This window comes from Argiope bruennichi, chromosome 7, assembly GCF_947563725.1.
Source record: "Argiope bruennichi chromosome 7, qqArgBrue1.1, whole genome shotgun sequence".
NCBI classification, from domain to species: Eukaryota; Metazoa; Arthropoda; class Arachnida; order Araneae; family Araneidae; genus Argiope; species Argiope bruennichi.
The window spans coordinates 55042790-55067413 of NC_079157.1; the positions used below are offsets into that span (position 1 = coordinate 55042790).

The window sequence follows — 24624 nt, forward strand, 5'->3', positions numbered from 1 at the left end:
TATCGAATTCAAATTGTTTGTCGATTACAGTATTGCTTCTTTGTATACTCGAAAGAAGTTTAAAAAATCATAATAAAAATAACAAGAACTGTCTTCTCAAAACTTTCCCTCATATCCTCTAATAAAGATGTCCTCCCCCACCCCCGGCTGCCTCTACGCATAAAATAATTATCCTAGGACAGGCCTGTTCAACACCACGAGTGCTCAGCTTTTTTTTTTTTTTTTTCTCTAGTTTCACACATAAGATTTATGTACCATGTAAATTAGTGAGAAAAAAGAAGCAATACTTGTGTATTAATTGCCTGATATCGGCGAACATCAGTTAAAAAATACCTATCTGTGACGTGAATATAACGTCCCCCCCCCCTCCTTATTCATCTCCAGCATGCGTTAAATGTACACGTATCGAAAAATCGAATGTGTATTTTGAATGTTTTTATAGTGTGATAAACCTGTAATTTTTGCTTCCCATCACGAATAGTATCATCGTAAGAAAGATCGTTTTACGATCAGCCCTGTGAGTGTTGATCGGGTGCAGCGTCAGTGATCTCAGAACTTGGAGACAAAATAGAAATTACTGGAAACTTTGAGAATTTTAACGATCTATCCAATAGGAACTGAGATACGTCTGACTGGTCCGAAAACCTTCTCGGCTCGCCCCCTGAGAACTACAAAAGGCCGGCAGGCTCAAGTCGGAATTGGAGTCGTAAACAAGTAACGAGTCGTCGAAAGGATAGCGAAGCAACGGCGGTATAATCCGGCTAAGTGCCAGCGTTGTGTGGAGCTCAAGCGAGTGCTAAACTGAGCTGTGTGCCGAGTCCTGTTGTTCATTGTAGAAGCAACATCGAATCCTCTGAGGAGTAACCAGTCGTGTAGTAAATTTGTCGGCAGCTGGATAAAGCTTAAATGTGGTGAATTTCAGCCGTTTGGAGAAACCTACGTGAGCGTAGAGTGAATCTATGAAGATTCCCTAACTCCTGCTGAATTCTTTCTGGCCGCTTTGTGTGTGGCTGTTATTACTACTCTTTACTATAAAGACCGGTTACTGTTTGCTGTCCTGTGTTCGTCTCGGCTGTATATATTTGTCGTCTCTGTGTACAAGTGTCCTTTGTGTTAATAAACGTCGTCATCTCTTGTTACTAAAAGACTGTTTATTTCTACATCGACCATCAAATCTTACAAGAATCCTGCGAACGGAAGTGGTAATTCCCTAACAATATATATTTTAGATGCTAAGCCTGTGTACCAAATTTCATATATTAAACTCTTAATGTTTTCTATTTACATGCACTTGGACATCCAGATTTCTCAGAATGGATTTCGTTCAGTTTGACATAAATCTACAAATTTGGTGTTAAGTGCGTATATCAATTTTTATGCATCTAGCTCAACCCAGTTTTGGAGTTATTGTGCTTATAGAAAGAGAAACATAATTCCAAAAATATTTTTTTTTTAACTGGAGGAGGCCTGAAATGTGTAGATTCGTCGAAATCTCGAGTTCGATTTTTTTTTTCTTCTTTTTGACGATAACAATAATGAGAAAGTTAAAAAAAAGAAAGAAAAGATAATCGATTTAGCAACGCTTTATTATGCTCAAAAAAGGAAAGCACGATGTACTGACAAATCAAAATAAAGAATAAAAGATGCACTTAAGACTATTCATTTACTCTTCAATAAAATTATTCTTTTCTCTGAATTAGTTAGAACAACGACATATTTTAAAACCACACGAAGATTATTTTGGTACAAACTTCTTAACTTTAAATAGATAAAAGAAAGTTACCAATTGATATTCTTCTCTCTCAGCTTCCACACTTTACTGGGACAAAGACGTTTGATTCCAATGAATTTGCCCTGAGCCATTTCTACGGCAGGATATCAATAAATAATCGTATAAATACGGCAGGAATTTAATAAATAATCGTATAAATACGGCAGGAATTTAATAAATAATCAAATAAATACGACAGGATTTCATTTTGGTTTCGCATCCAGAACTTCCACTTCCATAATAAATGTATATGTTCATGTCTATGACTTCTCAAATTGGTGAAGATTAAGGTATACGTACACTCTAGAAGATTTTTTTTTTAAATTTTAACTTTAAAAATCCAGTTTTTTCACAGTAGGTCATTAATATGTGTTTGAACTCATTTCAGTGAGAAAAAAACCATATTACACTAATTATTAATTAATTAAATAATATTTAATGAGCTAATTAGCCTATTTTTTGAAACATGATATCTTAAATTCTAATTTATACATACACACATTTCTAGTTGGAAATGATGCCTAATATTAGTCTTCATGTTGTCTGCCTCAATCAAGTTATAAAAATATATAGTTCTTTTTAAACAATTTTTTCATCAACGTTGAATAGAAAAAGCGGGATTTTTTCTGTCATTTTAACTTTTAAATAGCTATTAAAAATTTATTTCTATAAATATAACTTTGTTTGAGGCACAAAACACCCGCTATTTCATACAGATTATTTTGATATATAAATAACTGTATTTGGTTCATTTCTTGTTGAGTTATGATTGTTTGAATGAAGCAACATAGTGGAAAAATATCATTCTTCATAAAATGAGTTTTAAAAACACCGCAACTAGAGTTTTTAATGAAAGCACCTCAAGAAAAATAATTATAACTCGAGAAATATTTCGAATATTGACAACATCTTGGTATCGTTTGAAAGCTAAAGGATGAGAGAACATTATTAAGCAATGAAAAAATATTCGATATTTTGAACGATTTTCGAAGTTTCAAGTGTATACATACACCTTAAAGTTGTGTTATTTTAATTGCCTTTTATACATTTCGCTCTTTCTATATATGGATTTTTCCAATGAAGACCAGTTCCGTGACATCATAGCGTTACTAAAACCGCATATGTCATCAGTCTTCTAAATTTTGCATTATTATAATTCCACCTTTTTATTCGTCTTGTAAACTACAGAAGTATTACATACGACCTTCTTTAGCTTAGCGAGAAAATAGCGCGATTAAATATTTCATGAAACAATGAAACGGTTAGAATTTCTGGGCAACAATTTAATCTATTGTTCGAAATTAGGAAGGAAATATTTTTTTTCAATTGGAAAAATTTGCACTCTTATTGGAAACAAGCAATTAAACTAAGATAGTCAAAGTTCTAGTAGTTTGAAGGTACTGTAAAAAAGGATTTATTATCTAAATTTCGAGTAAACAATTGCTAAATGAAGGATCCTTTTTTTCTTTTTTGACTTATATTATATGTTCATTATTATACTTTGCATATGTTCATTCTGTGTATGTTTTCTGATATAAAGTAAGCGATGGAAAAGCTTATTCGAAAAGGCTTAATACCTCATTTATTTGATTTCATGCAAATATTTTATCTGTGAACATTCTATGTAGTTTCGTAATACATGCTCGCCTCGAGTATATAATTATGAAATGTATGATTGGTTGGTGTGGAATTTAATAACACCGCTGTCAAATTCAGCCATATTGTGTTACCGTGAACCGAAAAGAAATTTCTAAACCAAGCAATATTTAATTGAAATACATATATAGCAATATACTTGTTTTACTCATTACTTTTTTTAATTTCAAGAAGGTGAATTAAAATTTAAGTTTTGAACGGAATTCTTATAACTTTAGTTAAAAAACCCATGTGAATAAGAAATTAATAAAAGGCTTTAATCTTGCATTTATGTTCATTTGGAAAGTGAGGATAGACGGAAGTTTTTTCCCCCAAAATAAATATATTTCCATGAACAAAATAGTGCAAACTATCAAATGCACTGCCCATTTCCTTCAACATTAAAAATCATGGTTTAATCGTATAGAAGTTTCCAGAGCTAGTGATACTGAAGAAGCAATTCTCTCTTCAAGTCGCAGTGGCGTATAAATGGTAAGATGCACCCGGGGCATAATGCCCAGAGTAATTGGCACCCAGGGTAAGCACAAGGAAGCCAAACTCTCGACTTATCAACTAGGGTAAGGCCATAGACAAGATGTCGAATAGAGAATCACCTCAGCACTCCGGGAATCCGCCGCACCAGCATAGTCCCTGGAGCAGATTTAACGAGAACATAAAAAATATGCAAAAATTGCCCTGCACGAGCAATAATCAATTACAATTTAAGTATTTTAATGAAGTATTGCAGCTTTAATGAAATATTTGAACAAAATCTCGACCCATTAAAGAGGGGAGGAGCAATGCAATAAAACAATGGAAGGATAAGAGGACATTAAAATAAAACCTCATTATGACTTAACGCTACTGGTTGCGGTGTGCTACAGCAGATGGTGATTCGTTCGCCGGAGAAGCATGACAAACGATGATTAATATTAACATATTTTTAGTTAACTTTAAAGATATTTTAGATTAGAAAATAAGTTGGCTATATTATTGTATCTTTTTCTGATTAGACTTTCTTTCAGTGATTGTTTTAACAGCTTACCCTGAAAGGATAAATAATGAGCGGAAATGGATAAGAGTTTGATAATTTTTACTTTTTAAAATACTAATACAATAGTGTAATTAAGGACCTCCAACATCATTTCATCATCTCATTTGTCTTAGGATATAGGATTTAATTTTAATTATTTATTATCTTTTCTTTATAAGTATAGGCTCTAGGTGCGAGGAGGTGGTGACCCATCTATAAATTTATCATCAGATATATATTAAAAGATCTATATGTAAAAAATTAAACAAAACTTTTTAAACAAAGTACAATATTTTTTCCCCCCATTATAAAATGTTATTCTATTTAGATCCTTTTCATATTTTTTGAGACAACTTATTCAGATAAGTTATAAAATATGTGAAGCATTTTCAACGTTGTCTAAATTTAACTGCCTTAAATTGAAACTATCATTGGGTTGTGTACAATTTTGCCAACTGATTATTTTTATTTTTTGGGCACTTATATCATTATTTAGATCCTTGTTCTTAAATACAAAGAATTAATGAATTCAATTTATTGTTATACCAAAATTCTAAGAAGTTTCTTCTGTTCATACAGTATGCAGTTTTATTTCAGTAATGAATGTATGGCTAACTTGGCAAAAATGAAGATGGGGCAGAAACTGACAGTACAGTTAAAAGATAATTTTTAACATTGTAAAATAAGTTTTCAAACTAAACAGCTTTAAATGCCATCTTTTAACGGGTATCAAATTTATGAAAAAAACCTTTTTAAACAATTGCATGTATTTTGCAGCATATGAACACTTCCTCGAGTTATTCATGATATTCCTTGCTTTTAAAAAACTTATTACTTCGCTTTGAGAAATTGAAAAAATGCAAACTGTCAATTAAAATATATTTACATACCGAAATGCATCAGAATATTCAAAAACTTTTATTATGATAATTTGTTACTAGTATTCAAATTTTTATTAAGATGCAGCAACTTTATCTCAAATAAGTATTTACTTAATAAATTTAATCATATTAGAGTTATTTGGTGAAAATTAGAATTTGATTTTGTGAAATTCTTTAGCATTTGATTTGATCGATTTCGTTTCATTAGTAACCATTTACATTTCATTCAATCAGTGCAAAACCTCTCTTAAAAGTCAAGTTTCATAATATGTGTACTTGTTTCTACAATTCTTTTATGAGAGTTAAATAATAAAATGTAGGTTTGTTTCCATTATCTATGTAGCACATTTTATTTGCTATCATATTCTTAATTCGCTATTTTCGCTCTTCTTTCCGTCAAAAATAATTAAAATTTAATAGATAATACAATTATAATTAGTTTTTGATTTCTTAATTAATGTGTGTTATCTTGAAGCTAAATTAGAAGAATTTTATTTGCTCCCGATTGGAAAATTCCCGCCGCCGTAGCCACGCATGAGTCATCCTGGAAAGGATTTAGTCACAAACTGACAATACGAAAGTGAAAAATAAGCTTACTCATTTTTACATATCTAATCTACAGCTGATATAACTGCACTAAGGCTTAAACTATAGATCACGATCAACGTGAAGTTTATTGTAAAATTGTAAGACCAGGAAAGCTCCAGTCGCTATCCTACAATACTTTTTATATTAACCAACGCAAGTATCCCCCTCCCCCCAAAAAAATTATATTATTTCTTAATAAAGGTGTTAACCCAAAGGTGTCTTTCATGGCATTGGCATACAATAGTGAGGAAATATTAACTTTGGCATGAATTTAGCACTTTTATTATACCTATCGTGTGAACCTTGGAATTTTTTTTTTTTTTTAGGCGATTCATTCCTAGCATGCAGTTATTAATATCTGAAAATCGAATCTGTGTTTTAGAGGCGTTCTTCCCAACAGTTTGATATCAAACTACATTTGTAAACACAAAATTACATACTAAATTTGACGTGCGCTTTTGAACTATCGTGCTTACTTGTTTTTGGAAGTATAGGTTGGCAACGGTCAACTTGTTGATTGTGGCTCAAAATTTAACAAGATATCTAGACTAAAGATGTTAAATCTGGGTATCGAATTTTATCTTTCGTTTTATAGTTATCGTGTATATATTATACACATGATATATAGTTATTATAGCAGAACTTCATCTAAACGGATTTTGTCCACAACTTGATAGGAATCACCAAATTTCATCTGTCTTGCTTAAAGCGTTTTCCTTTTAAGTTATCTTTATCACAGACAAACATTTTCCAAAATGACGACTTTCGATCTCATGGAGTCTAATGCGTGGAAATTTGCCAAAATCTCGAGGTCGATTTTTTTTTTTTTTTTTTTTTTGACGATTACTCTATACTTTACATACGAGAAAGTAAAAATGTACTAATTAAAAACTTACATAATTTACGGTTTTTATTAATCAAAAAATAAAATTCCATTTTATTTTCTTGTGTGCTTATCTTGATTCAAGAATGATAAAAAAAAATCTAAAATCTAAAATATATATATATAAGTAGACACTATGCATGAAATGAAACAAAACCATTCAGTTTTTACATTTTATTAATGGTACCGCAAAGCTAAAATGGTAGAAAAAAACATTAAAAGTAATCAAAAACACTGTCAACTTTTACAGCAAAATAAAAAATACTTTAAATACATTATGCAATAACAAATGAAAGACACTAAAAACATTCTTATGAAACTTCTAATGTTATAAGTTAAAACAGATGAATAAAAATGACTGATAAAGAGGATGGGGAAATTAGAACATGGCACTTGAGTTGATCTTTGCACATGCGCAAATTTAACCTTCATTTATTTTAAAATCTTAACATTAACAGTTGATTTAACATAACAATAACGCCTGAGTAGAAATTTAACAGAATAACTTAAAAACAGTGGTGCACACATTATTTTAGGTGGGCTGATAATAAAAATAATAAATACAAAAAAAAATCTCCACAAACTGCTACTATCTCAATAAATTAATATTCCTAATTCAAGCCTTTCATTCATAAGTAAATATTCTCTATAAGAATTAAAATTTTAAGCCTAAATATAAAATAATTCGACTGTTTCATATCATATCTACGAGAAGTACACTAAATACACCAAAATGTTTAACTTTTCACATGTAATTCTGACACATATATTAATAAACTTAAAATAAATTGCACATAACGTCTTTAAAAACTATTCATTTCAAGTATAAAAATGTAATTTGTTCCCTCATATTCTGGAAATTAAATAATACATGTAGTTTTTCTCATTTGCTACAAAATTGAGATAAAAATATTTTAAAACAAATAATTCCTCTATTTCACGACAAATACTAGAGCACCTGATATAAATATTAAAGTATTGAACATTCAAGTATTGATATGTAAGGATGATTGATATAGCAATCAATGATCATTTAGTTAATTTATTAATATTTGATTATGTTTTAACAACTGCATAGTCTACAAGTTCGGAGATTGGAACTATATCTACTGATGCTAAGAAGATATGCAATAAAATGTTTTGCTTTAATAATAATACATTCACGAACTTTTTAAAAAAGATTGTTTCAAAATTACTGTTTCATTTTCCTGATTGATGTCCCGCTTGTTCTAGGCATTCTCTCCCCAACAATCGTTCAGGATTACATTTTTTCCGTTTAGTAAAATACTTACAGAAAACATTTACATCAAACACATTATGTTAAAACTTGAATTTTTTTAAAAAATTATGTATTGTTTTATCAAATAAATTAAATATGAATCTTTTTGACTGTGATTAGAAGCAACTATATAATTTCCCCTTTGAGTCTCGATTTGCATATTATTAAGGTGCTGCCTGCAACAGGATTCATATTCAGAATTGGCATTTTTACTACCGTAATATTTAACATTCAAAATGTGCATATTTTATAACAAATAACACTATCTACAAAAGTTCTTTGTGACAATATATTGTAATTACTTCAAAATAAAGGTTCTGCAATATCAAACAGCTTCATGTTACTGGATCCTTTGTTTTCAGTTATAGTAGTAATAGATTATATATATATAAAAAAAAAAAAAAAATCTTTTAGTTTCCAACCAATGCTTCAACTTGAAAAATTTCATTGATACTGCTTACTTTGATTGATATTTAACTCTGATCAATAACATTCTTTCAACAAGGGAAGTAGATTTAATAGAATTATAAAAATTTAAAGGAATGGATTTTTTTTTTTTTGAAACTGAATACATATATTTTTAAAAAATAATATATTTCTTTACTATTTTAAATAAGCATAATCATCTAAAATCTATAAATCAATTCATCCACCAGTTAAATTGTTAGATTTTACCCCGTTTCAGCAGTATCTTATTTTTAAAATATAAAGCTATTTTCGATGCACATTCTTTGAACCAAATCATAAGAACTACTTGGATATTTTGACAAAATTACATTTAAAAATAATAAAACTGTTGCAGAAACAATATTTAACAATTTAATAAAGAAATAATTCGTTTACCCTTAAAATTCAAAAATTGCATTAAATCTTTATAAAAGAACTAATTGCATTTGATTCAATTTATAATGAGTTCTATTACTATCAGTTTTTATATATACAATACAGAACAATTAAAAAGCAAAAAAAAAAAAAACATTAAAATATTAGGAAACATTAAATTCATCTATCATATTTAAAAGTTCCAACTGAAGTTACTTAACATTAGTAAAAATCACACTGTGGCAGTGAATAAAATCAGAACACATAAAGGAATGACTAACAAAGAAAAAAAAATCATACAGTACAGCAATCCAATTAAAATCCATACAAAAAGCAACTTAGCCAAAATTGAGTTTGTTCTAATATAAACAAAATGAAAAAGCTCATACAACAACTTTTAAAGTGTGCACCACTGATTATGACTAGTTGTAAAGGAAACAAACAGTGAGATATTTAAAATAACTTAAAAATTTTCCGGGACAAACAGCATCCCTGGAAAAAAAATCTTTTAGAAGTTCTGAATGAAAATTATAAAATGTTCCATCTCATGTAACCTGCAAAATTTTCATACTTTAAGGCTTTATGGAAAAATATTATTTTTTTATTCTGGCAAGAAATTTTTGCCATTGATTTTTTTTAAAGCACCGAATGAAGGTTGAAATTGTAACGAGCACCTTGTGAGGCAATCTGAGGCTATGGGCGAAACATTTTGCAGCAGTAGGAAAAACAGGGCAGGAGGAAAGCATCTTTTCTTTTGAATTGCTTTACTTGTGAAAGCAGAATTAACAATTAATACTATATTTCACAGAGTTACAAACAATGGAATGTACACTAAAAATGTGTAATAAGCTCTTGTACCACTATACAGAAGTTTCCAATTAGAAATTACCAACACATGCACAAAAATTCATAACATGCAATTTCAAAACATTAAGCTTCAGTTTTTACTTTTTTGTATTCAGTACAAATACATTATAGGAGAATTAACCCTTTGAGCAGCTCTCGAAAAGGGCATATTATTTATGAAAACTTTGTAAGTACATGAAATTCACAATTTTCGTGCTAAGTAAGTACAGGCACAACAACTTTTACCCTCGATTCCTTATTGATTATGATAACTAGAATAGTGGGTTTTTTTAACCATTCATAGAAAAATTGATTGACTGCTAATTAATTGAGGTTATATTTATGGAATAAATTTGAATTGTTGCAGCTCAAAGGGTCATCTAACATGTTTTATGGGAAAACAGTCACATCCACAAAAACATGCTGCATCTTACACTGCAACCAACACTATAATTAACAGATCTGTATATTCAACATGAATATCAAAAATTGGCCAAGGCAAATTACGTTTGTTCATCAGTAGTCTAAAATCAAAGGAAAAAAAAAAAAAAAAAAGCCACTGTATATTGTACAATGAAGGTAACCTGGCCAGTATGACTGAAATGACTAAACATCCAGGGCAATATGTAATCTACACACAAAGACACATTACTACTTCTACAAAGATATGTTGGTTAATGATGTTGTAATATATTAAGATTAACATCTAGAATTCAACATGAAAAATATAAATTAACAAAATAGCATAACCACAATTTAAATGAAAAGTTTTCCATTTTTGAAAAAATGGAAATTGAGCCTGCACATGCGGCTGACACAAAACAGTTGCATTCTGCAGGATGATACAAAACCGAGACCAGAAAGTATGTAGAAAAAATAGTCTCAATAGTGTACAAAAATAAGTTCTAACATTGTGCAAGCAGAATTTTTAAGTTTATTTTTTCATCATAATAGCTTGGTCAGCCTTGTGCAAAAAATAAATTATGAAATAAAAATATAGGGATAACTATTCCCTTTACAGCACATACTGAAGGGAGCAATTCATTTTGAAAACATTTGATCTACATCAAAACACTGATTAAATTAAACTGTACATTAGAAATTTATTAAATTTTTTTAAAGCCAAAAATTGGGACACTCGCATACATCATATTATATGTATCTATATTAATTAGATTAAAATTTTTAGATAAATGCATTGACTGTTATTTAAAGTTAAGGCAAGTACATTACTTAAATTTAAATAAAAATAGCATACAACAAGTATAACTCAACTATTTTTAAAGCACTTAATTTGCTTCTTTATTAAAATAAATATTTATTTTCATGTAACGCACACTTGTATATTTAATGATAAAATCTCAACAATGATTTCAAACCTAATATGAATAAAATTAATTTAAAAAAGCCATTCATTCAAATTAAAACATAATTTCTCACTAAGAGAAAAGGAAATATCAATGGCTCTATTTTTTTTAAACATTTACTAAACAAATTTTTTAATAAATAAAAACTTGCAATATATGTAATATTGCTCATTTCACACAGAATGTTTCAAGTTATGAGATTTTTCATTACTTTGACTTATTCTGAAAATCTACTAAACCAAATGCATTTGCAACAACAAAAAAAATACTACTGGCATTGCAAAGAGTATAGAGCTGTTGTAAAAATATATGGAATATTTAAATATTGAATATTCTCATTGAGATTTACTTTTAAATAATAATACAAGGCCATACTTAAACAACCAGTAATTTTAAATTACTTACCTAAATTTGTTTCATTTGAATTAACTCCCTCAGAGTGCCAATAGATGATTCAGACATCCATTAAAGTGCAAATAAACTACATGAATGCATGTGTACACAAACACTCCATAACAACAGTTTAAAAAAGCCATTTCAAAACACCAAAATCTCGGATACTTAGCAATGTAACTTTGACTTTTCTTTGTTACAACAGACAATACTGTAAAAGCCTTGTACAAAAATTTCTGTCATCAGAAAATACCTCAAACATTGCATAAAAAGTACAATTAATTCATTTCCACTGATGTAATAATTATATATGAAAATAAAAGCATCACAAAATGAAAAAAAAAAATGCACTGAATCATACAACACAAAATAACAAAATCAACGTTTTCCAATTTTTTTTTTCTCTTTAGTGTAACATTTTGCTAAAAGAAATCATAAGTTAAAAACAACTAAAATAAACAATAAGAAAATTAAAAAAAATTCATTCAATATATTATGATAAACTCATTTTACCATAAACAGATATTATTTGAGATCAATCTCAGGAAAAGACAAACAGAAATAAATATCAAAAAGCTAAGCAAATCCTGCCGTTATTTTTCCCCAAAAAAAGAAAAAGGAATGATTTGCATAACAACAAAAGGAATGACTAAAATCAAATTATTATAAAAACTAATCAGAGGTAGAATTTATATTAATCATCTTAAAAATAACGGTAAGCATAATTTTACAAAAATGAGAAAACAATAAATCAAAAACACAACCATAAGTTAAGTTTTCTGCCATTAAATTAATACAATTAAAATAAACACAAAACAAAAGTGCAAAACTTAACACAGCTCAAAAATATATTAATGCATACATTTACAAGTGTATTACTACTAACAATTCTAAAACAAAGTATCTTTGGTAAAAAGAAAATCTGCATTTTGTGGCTTACTGGCCAATGCTTAAACAGTATTATAAAAGATCAGTGTAAAAATACAAATTCTATCTTCACATTAAGAGTAACATACAAGTTAACATCCACTTTAATGTATGATTGTATAGTGTGGGGTCAACAAGACGAAACATTATTACAAAAGAAAGTAAAAGTAGAACAATGCCACAACAAAATTAAACTTCTGTGGCTAATCAAATCAGCATTATCTAACAACCATATCTAAATATAGTGCAGATTCAGGTGTATAGATTTTAAAAAATAAATACGAAATACTAACAGATATGATAAAACTTTTCTTTTACCAACTAAAAAAATCACAATGTTAAAACATTCAAAAGTACTATCAAGATTGAAAACCACTGAAGTAAAAACACACAATCATATTGATCAGATCTTGGTATTGTATGTAGAAGAATTTTGTTTTTACAGTTTACACAATACTGATCTTTAAATGTTCAGCAGGTATCATATTAAGAACAATTAGAGTATAAATTAACACTCACACACAGTTCAATAAATACTAAAAAGTAACAGGGAAATTGGCACCCATGTTAAAAGAACTCATAAAATGTGGAAGTTCATTAAAAGTAACAAGAGAGTAAAGAGGAGAGGAAATACCTGCGCAGAATATTGGAAGAGAACAGAGACCTTGCACATGAGACAGGTCACAAAAGGCAAAGGTAGAGATGCTGCAGTTCTGTTTTTATTTTTTATTAAGGCAGAAAATTCAGGCTGGCAAAAGTATTCAACAACTGTATTCAACAAGTGGCCCCAATCTCCACAGAGATCACAGAAAAAGTTTTAAAATGCATCTTTGGCTTTAAAGTTTTCTTAAAAAGTTATACTTGACTTTTAATAAATAAGTTAAAACATTATTATATTTTAACACAGCACAAAAATTCAAGAACAAACGATGGAAGCTTTAGTAGTAGCTGCAGTTTTGTTTATTTTTTTTAACGACTAGGGCCATTAATACCATTTGACAACTGCAAAAAAATATACTTTTAAAGTAACTATTTTTTCCCCATACCGTATCCATTACAACAACAACTCATTGAAAAAGAGGGTATGTCTAAAAAACTATTAAGAGAATTCTCATACCCTCACATTGCAACAAGCAATTGTTGTTATGAGGATTAGGATATATACAATAAAAATCGTTGCTAATATTTCACATTTATGCTGAAAATTACAACTGCAACTATAAATTCAAAGTAGGGCTTGTACCGCTTAACAATTTCAAACACTCTTAGCTACCTTTTTCATGTGCATGCTATTTCAAAATTTACCTATTATATACCAATACATTCTATCCAGAAGGATTCAATCTACAAATTACATGATAATTTTTCAAAGCATCACACCCTGCCAAGAAACTTTCTTCCAATTCAGTTTCCCTTCCTTATTATAAAAATTCCTTAAAGGCAAATCCAGGAATATCCTGAACATGAAGACTTACATGGTAATGGCAGCAAGTCCAGGTGCCTGCACATAGCGATAAATATATAGGCGATAGTCTTTACTTGCAAGAACAACAGATCCATCATCCATCAAAGCCACATCAAAACACTGAGCATGCTTCACTTTACTTTCAGAGGCATTCACTAACTGTCCATCTTGAGTAAATATTGTTATGTTAAAGTTATTATGATTGTCAGCAACTAAAATCTCGCCACTCTGATTAATGCAAACTCCAATAGGATAGTTGGTCAAACCTTCTCCTCCTATTTGACGAAGGAAGACACCTTCATAATTAAAAACTTTAACACAGTGAGCTCTGTTGTCACTGATGAAAATTTCTTGTTTATCATTGACAACAACTCCATTGGGAAATTCCAGATGTTTGGAACAACCAAACTTTTGCAAAACATTACCAAGTTGGTCAAAGATTATCACTCTCATTACCTTGCATTCAGCAACAATTATACGACCTTTATTATCCACAGTTACACCTCGAGGGTGTTGAAGAATATTGGCTCCAAATTTTCGAACAAATTGACCATACTGATTATAAATTTGTATCTGATGAGTTGGACTTCTTTCAGTAACAATGATGTCTCCAGATGGTTTAACAACAGCAACTCTGTTGGGATACAGCAACTGACCATCACGTTTACCACACTCACCAAACTGAAACTTAAATCGACCTTCTTTATCAAAGATTTGAATCCTGTGATTATTAGTATCTGCAACAATAATATCATTCTGAGCATTGACTGCAACTCCACTTGGCTCAGTAAACTGTCCTTCCATAACACCAAATTCTCCAAATTTACAATGATAAATCATCTTTTGTCTCTTAATTTGAGATTTCACAGGATATATACTAACAGTTAAAAACTTTTGAGAAAGTTCCATTGGTGCTTCAATAGCAGGAAATGACTCTGTTCCATTCTGGAAAATATTATTTTCAGGGCCATTGGACCATTTTTCATAAGGACTAATATCACTCAAGCTAGTTGTGAATGGCCCCAAACTATTAGCTGAACCAAATTTTTTAGATATCATATTAGATTCAAAAGAGTGACCATTTTGATAGGAATAATCAGAATTAATAACACTACTTGGTCTGGCAATAGGAGGCAAGGGTTTGGGAGCCGGAGTGCCTTCAAAATTATTACGAATATACCCAAAAGTATTTCGAACAGACATCTGAATTGCTTGATAGTTAGACACAAATTCAAGATCAATTGGCTGCAAATTTATGTTAGGATTAAAGGAAATTATGCTGTTCAACTTGGGTTCCAGAAGTTCTTTATAAGACAAAATCTGTGCCAAACTAGAATTTTTCATGATGCGTTCAGTGAAAGATGACACACAAGTCATATTTTCAGTCATTTCTTGAACTTTGCTACTAAATAAAACCAAGGATACTTTCTTGGTATTATACAGATCTTCCAATTCCTTCATCAGCTCATCTTTACGATCTTCAACAGCAGATATAATAAATCTGCAAGTTTCTTCAATCTCAGCTTTTGACTTATGATAACCCATGTCTAGGCAATTAGAAAGATGATCAACAGATTTTCCAGCACTTTTTAATTCGGCCAATTTGGCTTTGCTTTTTTCAATTTTCTCTTTTAAGATTTCAACTTCTCTTGAACCAACATCAGATATATGACCATAGTCATGCAATCCTGTGGGATGTTCTGAAGTACATTCTTTACATATTGGAACATTGCAGGTACGGCAAAAAAATCTTATAATTTCTCTTTCATGTCGTGAACAATGCTGTATTTTATCTGAAGGCATGCCATTCACACTTCCATTTTTGAAGCTAATAACAGTATGCTTTTCAAAACACAGCATATATTTATGGGCTAAAATGCAGTTATTACACAAGTCATTGTCACACTCAAGACAATGTCCTTCAGCATGAGCATCTTTAGTTTTACAGCCTGTACATGAATGAGGAGGCTTTTCTATACTCTGTGATTCAAGAACATTCATGTAAGCATAATCTGGAAGAAGGCCTGACACACCCATAGGTGGAAGAACACAGTCTTGTTCGCATTTTGGACATCTGAGTCCATCAATATTATCTTGTATTCTTTCCAGACAAGTTTTACAAAATGTGTGAAGACAAGGCAGAACTTTAGGCGATTCAAATTTCTCATTACATAAGCTACAATAAGTGCTTTCATCTCCATTTAATTTAATTTCATCCACAAAGGCTGTTAAGGTTTCAACTTGAGATGGTGAACCAAAAAGTGAACAAGAGTCTGCTGCAGATGATGTAGGTGATGTCATTGTTGAAATTTTAATGGAGCTCACCTATAAAAAAAGACTGAAATTCAGAATAAAAAACTATTTTACAAAGATCTAAACAAATAAGCAGATAAAAAATAAAAGTCAGCCTCTTAGGTCAATTAAGCACACATATAATTAATAAAATGTGTAAAACAACACCACCAATTCAAAAAAAAAAATCCAGACATAGGTATAACTTAGAACTATTTTATTCAAATAATAGAAATAGTGTTGCAGCTGTTTAATATAAATCAAAATTAATTAATCTCTGAAATAAAGTAGTTCTATTCAAATCAACACCTGAAAAATTATTTAACATTAAAAAAAAAAAAAAAAATGAAGACTATTTATAGCGAACTACAATTTGAAGCGATATTGAATGAAGAAATCTGTTTTTGAAATGAGAGAATAAATCATTTAACTGCACTGCCATTTATAGATGACAAGCACTAAGCCTGCTATGTTTTTGTTTTTTTAAATTTAATTTTAGATTTTCCAAAAAGAAAATTTTTCAAATTCTACATATTGCATTAAAATTTTTCCAAATGGAACTATAAACACATAAGTAATTTCAAGTATGTCTGGTATACGCAAACTGTAAAAAAACAGCTTATAATCTATAATTTATTCGTCATCTTGCTTTTTCAAGGGAACAGTTTATACATACTGTTTGCTTGATTACAAATTATAAAGAGAATAATTATACATAATAATTAATAATTTTATATAATGTATCAATTATGAATCAGTTTTAGATACATATTTGTATTCATTAACATTATTATACACTTTTTAATATTTACTTGGGCAGAGATAACTACAAAGCTATGTGCTGCTGCGCAACAATACTATATGAATAATTAATCAATGTTGGGAAATTTAATTTAGTGGATATTAATTAGGCACCATAACTAACATTTAATAAAATACATGCACTTCAGCCTTTAAATAATATTTTAGAGCACTGTTCTTTCTAGTGCACCTATTAATGCTCACAAATGATTACAGCTGTAAGAAAACGAACAATCTATACATATTTTGGCTAAACTAAATAATGCAGCACAGTTGTCAAACTAATTTTTTAAAGGCAATAACTTGCCAAATATAATCTGAGCATATTCTTTAGTTGATATTTATTGATTTTTCTGTTTGGAAAAATTTTGGCAAGATTGGCAAAAAACTTGAGTCAAGTTGTTAGTTTACTCATATTTCAATTCACTATTATGAGATATTGTAATAATGTCAATTCTATAACATTTCCATATCTCTCTCATAAGCAATAAAATTAAAATTCCTTACAGATGCAAAATTTTCAGATAATCTGCATTTTAATATGATAAAAAAAATTATTTGTCATCAAATATATGCAGAACAAAACCATCCTTATAAGGAAAGAATTCAATTTACACCAGCAAAAGTTTAAATATATTCTTTTACTGTAAATATATATAAATATTAAAAGATGCAGGGATTCATAAGATGTTAATCATGTATTTAATATTTAAAATTAATAAAGTTGTTTTTAATATTTAAAATAAGGTAAAATAATTATTAAGGATTGTTTCCATTCTGCATAAATTCAACTTCAAATATTTTCCCTAAAAACAACCAATGTAAACTAAACATTTGTACTTTAACTGATTGTATCATAATAAACTAAGAATATTTAAATTATATTATTTTTTATAATAAAAAAACCTCTTACATTGAAAATATTTACTGGTAAATTCATTCAATTATCTGTTAATAAAAAAAGCTCCTCATAAATACAAGCAAATTCAATTCTATAATGGATGCATTAAGATTGAACTTACAATTATATGAAATGAATGAATAATATTCAAATGTAGTCAAGTACCTATATTCTATTAAACCGAATATAATGCCTATCATAATGAGTCAAAAACTTTCAATAACAAAAATATAAACTAGGAAATTTGAGAAATACTATCCTAATAGTATTTCTCAATGTTTTAAATTTTTTCAAAATTTGCATGATCTTAAAAGGGGGAAAAGGAGTGTGTGTGTGGGGGGGGGGGGTATAAATAGTTCAATATTTCAGAAGTAGTAATCAATAACTAATGCAACAGTAATTCAATAACAAATTTTCTGAATCAAAATTAAATTTACTTTTTAGAATATTATATTAGATAGAAAGATAATATAAATTAGTTTATTCACAAGAATTCATAATACCAGAAAATATATAATGTACTTCTAAATATATTAATGTATTTTGTTAAGAAACTAGCATCTCTAAGAAAAAAAACAGAAAATCATTTTAATAGCATTAATACAGAAAATTTTTTAAATTATTTTATTTCATTCTTTTGACAATATTGCCTACATTCAAGTTCAAAGATACAAATAATGGAACCACTTGCTTCAAATAATTTTTAGTATCAATATATTAACTGCTAACAAGATAATTCAAGGTTGTTTGATTTCTTAAGAATAGTCTTAATAGTTAATAATTAAATTTTCTATTTTCTTTCAATGACATAAAATATGCTAACATCAAATGTCATTCTTTATAAACTATCAACAAAAATCCAACATATTGAAATTGCTTTTATTTATTCAACTTTTTATATTAATTTAAAATTTCTCTTTAAGTACACTGCAAAGTGTCAAATCTTTACATTTGAAAAAAAAATTACGTGCAAACTCAAATCAACAAATTTTCTGAAAATTTAACTAGTCATGCTTTTGAACAAATAACATAATTAAATGCATCTGATTTTTATATAATTTTTTCACTCAAAATTATATGAATGGAACATTTAATTTTCAATCTGTAATACTGTTACAAAATAAAGAGGAAAAAGCAGACGAGAAAATGCCATAAATATATTCTGCAGATATGTAGCTTAAAAGCAGCATAAAATGCATTTATATCAAATGTGATTAATTCACATGAAACAACTGTCAACTTTAAATTCCTAAATGGACTAACACAAAAGATTTGTTAAAGATCCATTTTTTTAAAATAAATATTAAAAGTAAACTATTTGTTAAATCGCAACACTCACGAGCAATAACTAATAATAATAATAAGTAAACTATTTGAGAAATGTAATCTACAATAGGATGCAACTAAAAACCTTTTATGACACTCTGTTTTTGTAAGAAAGTAAACACACCATTTCAAGATGTATAGCTCAATTTAATAAAAATATCCCATTCCTTAGATTCAATAAACATTTATGACAACCATTTATTAAGCAAATAAGATAAAGGATGCTACAATACTATGAACAAATGTTTTAACCATCTATCAAATACTGGAATTTAAAGATTTGAAACATTTTTGATAAATCTAATTCTCCAGTGGCATTCGATAAAAAAAAAAAAAAAAACCCTGATTAAAATATTTTGATCAATTGAAAACAAATTCAAAATCTATTATAAGAAACTGAATGTTTGCAAAATATGAATTTTCATTTCTTCTAGATTATTTTTTGACATTTTGAGGTAAAACAATTGATGCATTTATCTCAAAAAGTTTATAAAAAATCATTCTAGATTATTTTCCCTTGGCTTTATCGAGAAAAAATAATTTTACTTTTTATTCTAAGATTTATTAAATTTAAAACCTTAAAACATTTTATGAATAATGTATTCAATTGAAATAGTTTAATATAATTTTAAAAAATAAATTTTATATTTTCAAGCTACATTTTGATGGAGATTTAAGCACAGGTCTTAAGAGACAAATGAAAAAATAAATAAAATCAGTCCAGCAAGAAGAAACTTCAAACAAATCTTAAAACTACAACAAATCTTAGAAATTTATGCAGAGACTAAATTTAATTTTTTTTTTTCTTATACAATTATGGTAGTCAAATTATTTTTTAAATCTGAAAATGCTTTATGGGACAATGATAATTTTTATTTTATATTCAAAATAAGAATTTAACTCTTCAAAGGGAAACAAAAAGATTGTTAAATTTAAATCATCAATTATATTATTCAAGCATTTTATTTAATTTGAATTTAAAACTACAGTAAACTGTTCCAAGGTTTTTAATTTTTTTAATAGCAACTCTATATACAATCATATTTACTCTATGTAAATGAAAAATAATGCAAAAAAGAGAAAAAAAATTTAAACTAAAAAATCATTTATACTTGGAAAAATCTTATAACTGCGGCGATGAATCTGAAATCCAGATGATGAAACTCCATCTGGCAAGCGCTTATTAGCAAAAATAAAATGAATTGCTGTGAATAATAGATTAACATTTAATTATTTTAGCAAGCATACTAATTATAGATTAGCATGCTTGTATACATAAATATCTACTAACTAAAAAGATTATGAAAGCTCAACGATTATTTGCAGTAAGTACGCAGTTTATGAACTTGACGTTGACAGTGCGTTTCCGGTCGTAAAAATCAGAAATTGCTTTAATCGGATAGCTGCGAGCCAATAATAATAGTTCAGTTTATGTTAATTAATTTTTGTTCAGATAACAGAAAAGTAAAATAATTTCTTATAGAAAATTACCTATTTCAAAACACTACACGCCGCCACACATCAAGTATTCTAAATGACAAAGAACGGTGGATCAAAACACGATTCTTTCAAAACAAACTTAAAATCGTAAAATTAAAAACTATAGCTTATAAAGAAGTTTCCAGACGTATAAAGTATGAGCGGATACACTTAAAAAATAATGTCTTTTACAACACTTGAGTGCAATAAACTCCACACGGGGGCATAGGGTTAATGACAAGCCACACGCTAAAACCTGAAGCGTGCCTTCATTTGGTGAAAAAGCGCTATTCTATTCGCAGTGTCAGAAAAATTCGATGAAGTCTATGAGTAGATCCATAAAATATAGCGATAAAAATGCTTTCATTTCATTTAAAAATATTAATATTTTCATTTTAAAGGCAAATATTGGCGCCAAGCGGCTTGCAGCTGTGCGCATTGCGCACTTCGTTTGAAAATATATTTTGTGTACGTAGAAAATATTAAAACCTTTCTAAACTGATTGCGAGTTAGAGAATTTTTAAAGCTTAACAGTACTCACATATATAATATTATTCAGCAGATGCAGTTTTCGCAGCTTCAACAAACATCTCCCAGACAGCGAATACGATCCAACTTCATTGTTACATTTATCACAGCACTTGCAATACGAGACTCGTTAACCGGAGGACGCTTGAACCCCCAATTTGAAGTTGAAAGGGGGGAGCAGTGGGGGGAAGCAGCACTGGAGGACGGATTTCATTCCGGTAGTGATGGAAATGGGGGAATCGATGTATGGTTGCTTACGGAAAAGCTTTTTTCGCCAACATTTGAAAATTTATTTATCCGCCAAGAATGAAGCGCATTTTTGGAATGTATATGGTGGAGTGTGGACGAATGTCGGTTGGATCTATGATGAAGGCAGACCTTATTTATGCACGATCTTTTTTAATAAAAGAATAATACCGTGTTATAATATATTTATTTTTGCTCATAATTAAGTTTTAAGAATCTAATTTTTGACTAGAAATTAATGTTGACTGTGGCTGAGAACAGTGGGAACTTGGGAAAGCTGAATTTTCTACAGGCGCCTTCTATTTATAATTAATTAAATGGCAAGAAACTAATATGTTAACTCATAATTAAATTCTATCTTCTATTAGTTTGTTAAATGAAATTTAAAGTTTTCACAAAGTAATGGAATGAACTTACAAGTTTCATTTAAATTCTTAATGGAAGTTTAAAATGATGCTTTATTCGGAATACAAATTCGATGTAGTTTTAATTTTATTTCTTGCAATTTGGCTGTATTCATTGGAAAGTATTTTAGTTTTTTTATACTATTAATTTTAATGCCCATATTTTGTTTGTTTGTTGTTGTACAAAGCTAAATGTTTTTTTTTTAAATTAGCTAAAAATTTTTTTAAATGATGCTTTTAAAAAATTATATATATATTTTTACCTAATTAAGTAATAAATTAGTGTTATAGAACATTTAAAACATTTTTTATAACTGCAGGCATGCTTTGATTTTGTTATTTGCTAGTATTTATAGTAACAATAAAGCATTTATATTTTGTGGTCTAAAAATTGCAATAATAAAAATCTGTAATCTCTTTCTTGCAGTTTTGTCCATTCTTTTTTTTTTTTTTTTAATGTTGATAATGTGCATGATGTACTCTTTAAAATTTGTTTTCAAATTGAATAATTCATACTTGTAAAAATATGCATTGTAAAGATATATATATAATTTTAGCTAAGTTTTTGATAAAATATGGCTTATTCTCTGTTAAGAAAGTATAACCAAAAATCCTCAAAGGGATCATCAAAATATTCAATATTTTCTATTTAATAAAAACTAATTTTTGTTTTGCTAAAATAAGATTTATATTGAATTAAAAATTATATGCATAAGCTGATTAATATTACATGATTTTAAAAAGTGCTTTTTCAATACATATATTTTTTATTCTAATTTATTAATTTTTTTCATAAATGCTTAATATATTTATTTATGCATACAGCAATTTAATTCTTCTTTTAATGCTAAAAATCAGAATTTTGATTGAAAGTAGCCAAACTAAATTTGAAAAGGTAATAGAATCAATTATTTCTAATTATACGATTGGTGTAATAATATTTTAAAAGATAATTTGTATTAAAAATTCTAATATCGTGGATAAATTTGTTCTAAATGTTGAATTTTCTACTTTTATAATAATGCACAGAAGTTAAAACTTTTAAAGAAAATTTGGAATGTAATTTTTAATTTCAAAAAATAAAAATTATTTTTTAATTTAATATAAAAATATTAGTGTATTCTAAATTAGTCAATAGAATTTTCAATTAAATTGTAAAATATCATTTGTTAATTTTTGCATAATATTTAAGTCATATTTTATTCAACACTTACATTTTCTCAAGAAATTTTTTTTCTTAGTTTTTTGAAACTCAATTTCTTCTTATTTTGATTTTCAATAATAATTCATGAAATAAAAATGATTTGCTTCACAAGCATTCATTATTGTAATATACAAATGTATATTAGTTAACCAAACCATTAACAAAATAAACATTTACTCCACCTTAAAAAATGCTATACTAATATTGTTTTAACTGATTCAAATGAGTGGATAAATACCAAGTGATGAATAGTTCTGAGATATTGTGTAAAAAAAAATTATAAAGGATGATGAAAATCCTTAAAACCTATAAAACTTATATAGTTTATATACCTACTTTATCTTTTAGAATTAAGGTTTTGACTAAATTATTAAAAAAGACAATTTCTATGAGGATATAGAAAAAAAATTTTTTAGGAAAAAAAAATTGGAAAATAATCTTTTTTGTTTTAAAGTAATGAATAATTACAATGGAATAATGAATTTTAACACTGTTTATGTTAAATTGAAAAAAATTATTTACAATTTAGAATCAATAATAAAAATAATCATAATCTCTGAATCAAATTATCTGCAAATTCATTTGTTCAATAGGAATTTAATAACTTGGAGAATATGACTTTAGTCACTTGGGGACTTTAAATCAACTTCCATTGTCCCCATTACAAAAACGTAAAGAAAGGCTAATTTCCAAAAATAATTTAGTATTGATTCAATTCACCTTCAGTAAAAATTTTAAACTACTAACGCAAGTAGGTTAAAACTGTATGAGTGGTTTACATATATCAATTGGATCAATAAAAGAAAATAGATGGCAATCAACTGAAGACAGATTTTATTCATTACAGAAAAAAGGATGGACAGAGAATGAATAATATCAGAAGGATCACAAAATATGTTCTGATCATTGTTTTGATGAAGGAGTTTGTATGAAACCAGTATTTTAAAAATCAAAGTAGTTTTGTACATTTTAAATGCAACTGAAAGAACTTCCTGGGCCATTGTATTCACAAAAGAAGAAAAAAGAAATATTTTAGCATATGAAAGAGCAATTGAACTTGGATATGTATCATATAATTGGGAACTTCTAAAGAGAACTTGACAGGAAAAAAAAAACTTAATGAACAAAGAGAAAGCACAATCATTTACAATTGGAATATATGAATAATATATTCTCAAGATATTGTATCAAAGCTGATAATCTATACAACTCCTCTCAAAATTCAAATTCTACCTCTAAAACATGATTCTTATTAATGCTTAAACCACAGCCTGAAAATTGGAAGGGAAAAAACTGTAAACAGTATCTTTCACTTTTGTTTCCAATATCATTTTAAATAATAAAAAAAAAAAATTCTTTTTTATTTAGTTAAAATTACTTTTTAAAAAATCGTCTACCTCATTATTATTCATTGTAACTAAAAAGAATTTAAATTAAGTATGTTAAATGTATGATGTGTTATTCTTTGTTTTTTTATTAATTTTTTAAAAATTTTATGAAATAAAAAAAATTATATGCTTCCCTCCCTTTCTCTCTTTATACTTTTTCTGCCT

At 28.2% G+C, this 24624-nt stretch overlaps 1 protein-coding gene across 1 annotated transcript; it reads right to left on the reverse strand.

The window, feature by feature from the left end:
- Positions 1–6950: 6950 nt before the first annotated feature.
- Positions 6951–21340, reverse strand: LOC129975081 (B-box type zinc finger protein ncl-1-like). The gene is made up of 2 exons (XM_056087985.1): positions 21231–21340; positions 6951–16215 (listed from the first exon to the last, which is right to left on the reverse strand). The coding sequence occupies exon 2, from the start codon at positions 16189–16191 to the stop codon at positions 13897–13899; it is 2295 nt and encodes a 764-aa protein (XP_055943960.1). The 5' UTR covers positions 16192–16215; positions 21231–21340; the 3' UTR covers positions 6951–13896.
- Between the last annotated feature and the right edge of the window lie 3284 nt (positions 21341–24624).